Here is a 9,616-nt window from a genome sequence, read left to right as displayed (position 1 = left end):
CACAGTGGCAGATGGGTTTGGGGTTGTCACGACAGGTGCCCCAGTTCCTGTCACCAAGCTGGCTGCTAAATGGCTAGCGAACACGCTAGCAAGGTAGCCGACAGCAGCACTGCAAATCACGAACTGGAGAACAGAAATACCCACTGTTGTTAATAAAACGGAGTTAAATGTAAAAAAAACACCCCCCCCCCAAAAAAAAAAAAAAAAAACCATCAAATGTTCGGACAGATGGGAGAACAAACAGATTTCTAATGTCATCAAAATACCTGCTAACTAACGTCCCCTAACCAGCTAGTTTACAAGCTAGCAAGCACATTAGCACCTCAGTTAGCGTTGTAAAGACAAATATGGAAATAGAGCGAGCGCTAATTTAATCAGATATGATCATTATTGATCAGTGATGTGAATTCAGCAATCACGGAAACATACCTGCTCTTAACTCCCTGGTTTTTGAAAATGTATGACCTCTCAATATCACAGCACCACCGGGAAGACATATGCTGCCTTCGCGTACTTATTGAAATATAGTAACATAGCATTTTGAAAAAAAGGATGGGTCGGTAAATAATTCGTGGAGCAAGTAACAATCAATAATGTTCTGTCTATGTTCTGTGTTACTCATATGAGGATTCATTACAGATGTCTACAGTGATAAAATAATGGGAATTAAAATGCGTGCCAGACGGTATGTGGACGGTCAAAGACTTCTTCGATTTGTTTGCTCAGTTGCAGTATGATGAATATCTATTCTATTCTATTGTTTTTTATTAAATACAACAGTAGAAAATGTAAAATATAGAATAAATCATTTAAATGTAGTCAAACTGTTCGCATGAAGCTGAGGGTTAAAACAAAAACGAGTTTCTAAACTGCCCGTTAAGGCAGCGCCGTGCGACGAAACAGGAGGGGCGGTGTTTATGGTGAAAAACTCCTGGGCGTGGGAGGAAGATCACGCAGGATTGGCTAAAAGCTGGCGGGACAGGGGAGGAGTCCACTTCCCAGAAGTCCTTAGTTTATTAAGTAGTGATGGGATTTCCGGCTCTTTTTAGAGATCCGGCTCTTTCGGTTCGGCTCACTAAAAAGAGCCGGCTCTTTCGGCTCCGAACCGGCTCTTCAGGTTGTTTTGTTGCTTTAATTAATTTATTATTAACAATAATATAAAATTAAGCACAAAAGGAATTACTAACGTAAAAACAAGTGGTTTTATTTATATATGTTTATATATAAATATATGCGGTGGCCCCTAGAGACAAAACACGTATAAACTCCAAAACACATTTCTAGCATGAACTGAACTTCCAAAGCAGAGCTACTAGATCACTTAAATCACACAATTGAAAGCATGTGTGTATTGTTTGTGTATTTATACACAGGCACTCATATATATATTCAAATAATTTTAAAAAAAGTTCATTTACCTGTTATTACCACACACCAAATCCGGTCGTTGGTACTTGCTGGCTTGTGTAGCCACAAGATAACAAAGGCTCAACACTGTGCCCAGCATCCTGGAGCACTTCTGTTGTCTTTTGTACGTGTTTTGAGTTTTTATGTGCTTCTGAGTTTTTATATGCTTCTGAGTTTTTACGTGCTTCGGAGTTTGTACGTGTTTTTACGTGTTTTGGAGTTTTTACGTGTTTTGGAGTTTGTACGTGTTTTTACGTGTTTTGGAGTTTGTACATGCTTCAGAGTTCGTACGTGATTTGAAGTTTGTATGTGCTTTGTCTCTAGGGGCCACCGTAAATATACTTTTATTTATTCACTCCACATAAAATTTAATAAATAAATCATATAATACAAAAATCAACTATTCACATTTCAAGTTTTAACTATTTAAATTTTCAGCTTTTTCCTTTCACAAATAGTGAAAAGAACACAAAACACTGCAAACCACAACACAATTAAATATAAATTATAATATGAAAACTAAAAGAACATGCATATTCTCTGTCATATGGACCTGCATGAATAAACTTTCTCAATCCTTTATCATCTGCAACCGAAAATAGTTGTGGATGATTACTATACCTTTCTAATGTTGTTGTCCCTGCCTCTCTTTCTCTCTCTCTGGCTCTGTTCTTGTGCTACTGAGTGTAACTACCGCCCCTCCCCCCTCTGCCCAGCGTAAAGCACAAGGCTCGCGTGCAGAGTGAAGCGGAAAAAAAGTGCGAGAGAGAGGCTGAGAGAAAAAAAAAAAAAAACCCCACGTGACGGCTCGCGATAAGGAGCCGGCTCGCGTCGTTCACGTCAAATAGCCGGCTCTAAGAGCCATTTCGTTCGCGAACGACCCATCACTATTATTAAGTGATGGGATTTCCGACTCTTTTTAGAGAACCGGCTCTTTCAGCTCGACTCACTAAAAAGACCCGGGTCTTTCGGCTCTTCAGGTTGTTTTGTTGCTTTAATTTATTTATTATTAACAATAATATAAAATTATGCACAAAAGGAATTACTAATGTAAAAAAAAGTGGTTTTATTTATATATGTTTATATATAAATATATGCAGTGGCACCTAAAGACAAAACATGTACAAATTCCAAAAATGGTAAATGGCCTGCATTTGTATAGCGCTTTTCTAGTCCATAGGACCCCAAAGCGCTTTACACTACACTAAATTCCAAAACACATTTCTAGCATTAACTGAACTTCCAAAACAGAGCTACCTAGATCACTTAAATTACACAATTGAAAGCATATGTGTATTGTTTGTGTATTTATACACAAGCACACATATATATTCAAATAATTTTTTTAAAAAAAGTAAATTTACCTGTTACTACCACACACCAAATCCAGTCGTTGGTACTTGCTAGCTTGTGTAGCCACTGGGTAACAAAAGCTCAGCACTGCACCTAGCATTCTTGAGCACTTCTGTTGTGTTTTGGGGTTTTTACGTTCTTCTGAGTTTTTACGTGCTTCTGAGTTTTTATGTGTTTTGGACTTTTTACGTGTTTTGGACTTTTGATGATTTATGTATTCATTTTAGTAACGGTATAAACAGTGGAAGGTGGTGGATTATCCAGATGCTGGTCGATGTGAAAAAATAACTCAGTTGTTTGGTGGTGGCGGAGCTCAAACAGAGAGCAGCCAGTGGATGAGGGAAACCGAAGGCAGAAGAAGCAGACCCAAGGCGGCTGCGGTCAGAGCATCAGGTGAACTGAATTGCAGGTAAGAAGGTATGAACTGCAGTCTATCTGGGATCAGATATAAACCAAGTTTAGGTGTAGTTTATTTTCGTTGTGCTGACTTACAATCAGTTACAATAACTGGTACTGCTAGCTAGCATGACGGAGTTTCTATACAGCTGGGTGGGTGCTTTGATGTTACTGATACCATAGTGAACTTTATTTTATTCATAAGGTTAGTTAGTAGAATTGCCAACCGTCCAGTAAAAACGCAATCGTCTGGCATTCAGAGAAAATATTAGCGTTTGGTATTGAGCTGAAAAAGAACACAGTTTGTCCTGTACTTCAGCTAGAATGTTTGTTTATCACCCACTTTGCGCCAGAGCGGGGAAACTGGGGGATGTCGAGCAGCACATTTAAGCTTGATCAGCTGTTGTTAGAATTTATTTGATATAAATTTCTAGTATCAGGTGATGTTTGCTGGAGCCCCAGCTGTAAAAGCTGCTGGTCATTATATCGGTTTGGATATCTGGTGAGAGGGAAACATGAAGATGAAACCAGGAGATGTCCTTACTGAATCATCAGAGGTGATGGACAAACAGATTTACCTTTTAGGTTGACATGATTGAGTTGAAGGGAAGTTATGAACTGTTTCTGAGAGACAAGTGACACCAGAATCTTTTTCTGTGTAGCTGACAGCTGGTAACTGTGCAGGGGCGGATCTAGCAAAGTTTTTGCCAGGTGGGCCAGGTGGGGCATTAACAGGGAAAGGGGGGCACAAAGAAATACTTTTCTTTCCTATTTTCTTCTTTCAGCTGATCATTGATCAGTTTCAGGATTGAAGTAGCAGCAGGAGAGGGAGGGAGAGAAAGGCAGTCGCTCCATATAGGTTGTTAAGCTTAACGCTGGAATGCTTAACAAACATTCAGAGATGAACTTACACACTTGCTTTACTTCTCTCTGGGATAACTTTGTCTGAGATGAAATGCCGGTTTGGTAGGAATGCTCAACCAGACAACAGGTCTTGCACGCCACAGCGCTCTATCATGTGAGCACACTGCTCTGACGTGCTATGGTTATGAGCTGAGCCATGTTGCAAGTTTTGTGAGGTGCTTTTTTGATATTTAATGAATCGATTACACTTTTTATTTCTCTCCGATATCCAATCCAGTAATTTGCGCCAGTATCGGACTGATACGTAATATCGGATCGGTCCATCTCTAGTTTTAATCACACTCATTTTGTGATTCTGATGTCACAGCATGCGGCAATGCAAGCATTTTATTTATTTATTTAAAAACGGCACAAGCGGGAATTTCTTCTATACGGGTAATTTCAGCCTTCATGACTGTTCACAAGTGTTAATCAAAGCGCTAGTTTTAATTTAACTAGTTTTTACGCATCCACTGGGGTTTCTTTCACCGGTTGATGCGATCATTTTATTTAAAAATCTGGATTTCGGAATGTTAATCCAAGAGGGAGACAGAGGCTGCTAGTTTTTAATGCAATAGGTGGTCACAAATAACATTCAGCCCCTTTAGAAATAAATGCTGCAGTGATACTTCTAAAACCAGTCTCGCAAGCCCCATCCGTCTTTCAGCAGCTGGTTAATTTTTTGAATTTGTTCAGGAACGCAAAAGCCCACCGTGGGTATCATTTAATTGTTGGGATTCCTTAGGAAAAGGTAAAAGCCGACAGGTGTAAAAGCGGGGACCGACCTATTGTTTAAGGTGGCCGGCATCGGCTCTTTAACCCTAACCCTCGACAAGGTAAAAGCCCTGCAGATGTACCAGTCGAGCAGGGTATCGCCTATTTTCTGAAGTCTGAAGTCCAGACCTATCTTGGCAAATTACACCGGAGCTCAGCAACTGCGTGCCCCACCCTCATTGTTTTAAACTTGCACAGCAAGGTGATGCCCTGCAGGTGTATCGCCCCCAGACTTATCGGCCCACCATCTATTGTTTTTGGAAGCCCCCCGGTCCTATATGAAGCGTTACTCAAAGCGTGAGACCCTCGCCATTTCGCGTCAGGACCAGCGCCGGTGCAGACCATTTTCTACCCACACAGAGCGTTTCTGACTGGCTGGCGTTGCTTAAGAGAAAAGCAACAATACAACGCGGTTCTCTGCTCCAAGACATCCGCGGTCCTTTCACACGGTAAGCATGTGTGTTATAGCCGGCGCTTCATAAATGTCTGTCTGTCAGCGCAGATTATTCAAACTGTTTTTAAAATGTGACTAATTTGTTGTCCAAAAAACATTTCCTCTAAATTTGCAAAGTTACTGATTTAAAAATATATATTTTCGAATTTTTAGCTGGATGTCAAACATATGATAGAGTCTTGAGCATATTTATATAGCAAAATTCACAGTGGTATAACCATAAAAGATGCCCAACTGGACACCAATGCACTCTAATGCAAGCCTTTAAACTGTATGCTGATAAGTGCATAAGTATACCTCAATAGCTGAAAAGAGTCTGTAGCTATCCATAATTTGCGGATCTGCGGATTTGTTTTTAATGTGGCACTTTTTTCACGAACTGCAGATGATGAAATCCTCTTTATTTGAGAAAGTGTCCCTAAGCTATTGCTGCTCATACTTACTGAGTTCCCTAGCTACGTCTTTACTGTGTCAGTAAACTTTTTGAACAAGAAAGGTATCGTAGCTTTAAAGACACACCTTAATTGAAGCAAAGGCAAAAAATTGGAATAAATTTTATGTGGCTGTTCATATTAAATCCATCAAAGACTGAAAATTCAAAAAGCTGGAATGCATTTCCAATCAGCTTTTTTTTCTCTTTTTTTTTTTTTACAAGAAGTGTAGCTCATACACTGCAATAAATGTATTCTGCTACATCTGCTAATGAGAGAACATGTTTTTTCATCATAAAGACTGTGATAAGAAGCATCGTTAAAGTGTCACTTCAGTAATGCTGCTGAGAGAAACAAGTGTTGATTCATTTTTTTTTAAATAGATGACTTAAAAGACTAAACTCTAATTTCAAAGGTTTATTTTAAGTTTAAAGAATATAACAGCTGGTAAGACAATGGGTTTTGCTTCTCGCTGTCCGTGTTATGTTGTAGTATCCATTATCATGTATGCTACTTTGCTCTGTGGACTGTAAAATGTTTCATTGTATTCATGAAATAAACCAGACTTTCAATGTCTGAATCTTTTACCATTTTTCTGCTTTTGTTCACCCAAAGTTGACAAAACCCACAGACATCTGGAGTTATCTCACTAAAATATGGAGCAATCTCAGTGTCTATAGATGCTTTTACCTTAAACACAATCAGCTGACTGATCCTCACTTTGTCCTCACTTTGGTCATTATGAATGTTGAAGGAGATTTGTTCCATAGACACCTTATACTAGTGTTTCCTACACTTAATCCAACAGTACTATGTTATATTTAAATCCAGATTCCTTTTATAGTGTGCAGTGAAATTTGTTAAACCATTGCTTAATGGGACCGAAGTACAAGTTGCTCTTTACTAACACAAACTACACTCATTGGCAGCAGCATAGGCACGCTTAAAATTTCTTCTGAAATTTTCGTTTTCTAGTTTAATTTATTATACTCAGTTTTCACTAGTCTTGCTGTATCAGCTCCCTGGTGTCTGTGTAATTTAAACAGCATCCCAAACAATTTATGATCATTAAAATAACAAGAAGGCTAATTTATAGATAGAAGTACACAGCTAAAGAAAGACTCTCATTTTTGTGTGGTGTGACCGTATATTTTTCTGTGATTTTATGCACAGCTGAAAGGTCTACAACGTACACCATCCTTATAATTCCCCAAAAGGTGGCAGCATTTCTACCTCCTGAAAGCTAAATACTTATGTTTCTTTAACAGGTTTCAAGGGGAGTCACAGTCAGTCATATTTAACAAGTTTTATTACCTATTCATTAGTCTGTTTATCCACTGGTTTTTAGTTTATAGAGAAACAGGTTGTATAATTGTGCTTTCTCATAAAATGAAATGCTTATTTAGTTCTGATTTTGTTCAACTTTATTTTTTATTATGATACAGAGGAAACAGATCTTCACATAGAAAGACCTGTCGATGGACATGGCAAATGGAGGTTGCAGGGGTAGGGGGAGAAGGAGGGAAGAAGGGGGTAGAAGGAGGTGCAGGATATGGGTGGGGTGGAGATGTGAAGAGGGAGAAGGAGGGAAGAAGGGGGTAGACAAAGGGTAGAGGGAGGTGCAGGGAGGATCCGGGTGGAGATGTGAATAGTAATGAAATGGAGAACCTCCTACACTTGTCCAGACTCAGCAGCCTCTTCCACTCTCATCTCACCAGAACGTTTCTTACTCCTGAAAAACCAGCTCCAGCAGCCTGTCTTCTTCTTTCCTTTCGCTTTTTCTTCTACTTTGCCGTTTATCTTTTCTACCTTTTCTTCTTTCTCTACACTTTCCTGGTCTTGTTTTGGTTTTTCCTCTTTCTTGCTTGACTTCCTCTTGAAAAAGCTGGATCCTTTTTTCTTTTGCTTTTCTTGCACCTGCAACTCATCGTTTTTCATCTCCTGTGTGTTATTTTCTTTGAGGTTTTCATTGTCTGCTTGAATCTTCTCAAAATCTTCCTGCAGTTTGTCAAATTTTTCATCCTCTTCTTTGCCCTTTTGTTCAAGCTCCTCTTGTTTCTGCTTTTTCTGATCCTCCTGGATTTCACTGTTTCTGCTTTGCAGTTCTTTGTGAATCCTCTCAAGCTCTTCATATTTTTGCAGGTGTTGGATCTTCTCCTGAAGCATTTCTGTGCTCCTGTCCTGGACTTCTTTATGCTTCTGCTCAAGCGCTGTATATTTGTCTTCTACCTTTTCCTTCTCTTCCTCAAATTCTTTATTTCTGTCCTCCAGTTTTTTCTTCTCTTGCTCAATTTCTTTATTTTTGTTCTCCAGTTTTGTCTTCTCTTCCTCCAATTCTTTATTTTTGTTCTCCAGTTTTGTCTTCTCTTCCTCCAATTCTTTATTTTTGTTCTCCAGTTTTGTCTTCTCTTCCTCCATGTCTTTATTTTTGTTCTCCAGTTTTGTCTTCTCTTCCTCCAATTCTTTATTTTTGTTCTCCAGTTTTGTCTTCTCTTCCTCCATGTCTTTATTTTTGTCCTCCAAGAGTGCCTGCTTCTGTTCCAGGTCTTGACATTTCTCCTTCAAATTTTGGACTTCTGAATGTTTCTCCCTTAGAAATTGCTGGTACTCATTTTCTGCTTTAATTCTTGAGTACATGTCTGACAGCTTTTCCTTCAAGTCATCCAAGTCTAGCTGCTTCCCTTCTAGTATTTTGTTTTCTTCTTCTAGCTTTTCATTTCTTTTCTCCAGTTGCTTGTATTTGGACTCCATTTCTTCTCTAAGAGCTACAAGCCCATCCTTATGACATAAATTGCTCCTCTCTACCAGAAGACCGTTTAGGCGACTTCGCAGTTGGTACTCGCTCTCTCGTAGACGAAGGTTTTCCCTCCTGCAGTTCTCAAAAGCTTTTCTGAGACCATTGTATTCACCGGGGGGACCGTACTGCCCACCGCAGCGAGGAGGAGGTCCTCTGTAACGCGGTTGATAGATGTTTTGAGACATTGCAAAACAAACCAACGCAAGTAGACTGATGTTCTTCTTGTTTTTTGAAGACGAGTGGAAAATCTTTGCAAAGACGAATTCAAAACTTGTTTAAATATGTTCAGAAATGTGGCGATGTCAACGTCTAACCGGCGAAAACACACTAAAGAAAAATACCGAACACTGTGTTTACTTGTTGCCCGTTACTGTGGTTACTTCACTGTAACAAACATTAACACGTTCTATAAGCAAATTACGCTGAGACATGGCGTTCGGCTAACGTCTATCACGTGACATCAAATAGGATTTTAAAGAAAACACGGGTGTATTTTGCCATTTTCAATAAAGTTTTAATTTCTTATTCTTCAACATATTTAGGATCCTTCTTACCGAGTGTTTATATCGCGGGTGTAAGTTAGAAGGGTACGGAGCCCCTCTGATGACATGGTCCAAAAATAAGTAAATTGTGGCCACAAAATACTACTTGTGCCCACGAAATGGGAATAACGTGCGCACGAAATGCTAATTTGTAGCCACGAAACACTTGACAGATAACCGTGATCCTTCCCAGGCCCTTGCAGCAATAAAATCTATCCCGGCTCCATGTCGTACTTAACGTCTGTAAAGCAACTGGGCTCTCAATATCCTGTTTAAACGTCTCTCCGTAATGGTTCCTTGCATTGTCAGGCTTTTCAAAATGGATTTGTAGCTCATTCCCAGCCTAAAATAAAACGCAATCATACGGTCTCTGTCCATGGTTTATAGGTTTAGCCTACTCTTATGCTTGTGTCTCTACGCAGCTGTCCAGGAATTGTATCAATATGATGTGCGCACGTTATCTAATTGCCACAAATGCGTAATTCGTTGCCACGTTATACTCAATTCGTGCCCACAAATTAGCATTTCGTGGCCTCGAAATAGTATTTCGTGGGCACGT

At 39.4% G+C, this 9,616-nt stretch overlaps 1 protein-coding gene across 1 annotated transcript; it reads right to left on the bottom strand.

Moving 5' to 3' along the window:
• Nucleotides 1-7,116: 7,116 nt before the first annotated feature.
• Nucleotides 7,117-8,890, bottom strand: LOC146695475 (uncharacterized). Its single transcript, XM_085477670.1, has one exon. The coding sequence runs from the start codon at nucleotides 8,698-8,700 to the stop codon at nucleotides 7,390-7,392; it is 1,311 nt and encodes a 436-aa protein (XP_085333796.1). The 5' UTR covers nucleotides 8,701-8,890; the 3' UTR covers nucleotides 7,117-7,389.
• Nucleotides 8,891-9,616: the final 726 nt, after the last annotated feature.

The sequence above is a fragment of the Copadichromis virginalis genome, linkage group LG13 (genome assembly GCF_057382275.1).
Source record: "Copadichromis virginalis isolate Kocher_CV1m ecotype Utaka linkage group LG13, C_Virginalis_male_GT1.1, whole genome shotgun sequence".
Lineage (NCBI taxonomy): Eukaryota > Metazoa > Chordata > Actinopteri > Cichliformes > Cichlidae > Copadichromis > Copadichromis virginalis.
This window is presented reverse-complemented; position numbering and strand designations above follow the sequence as displayed.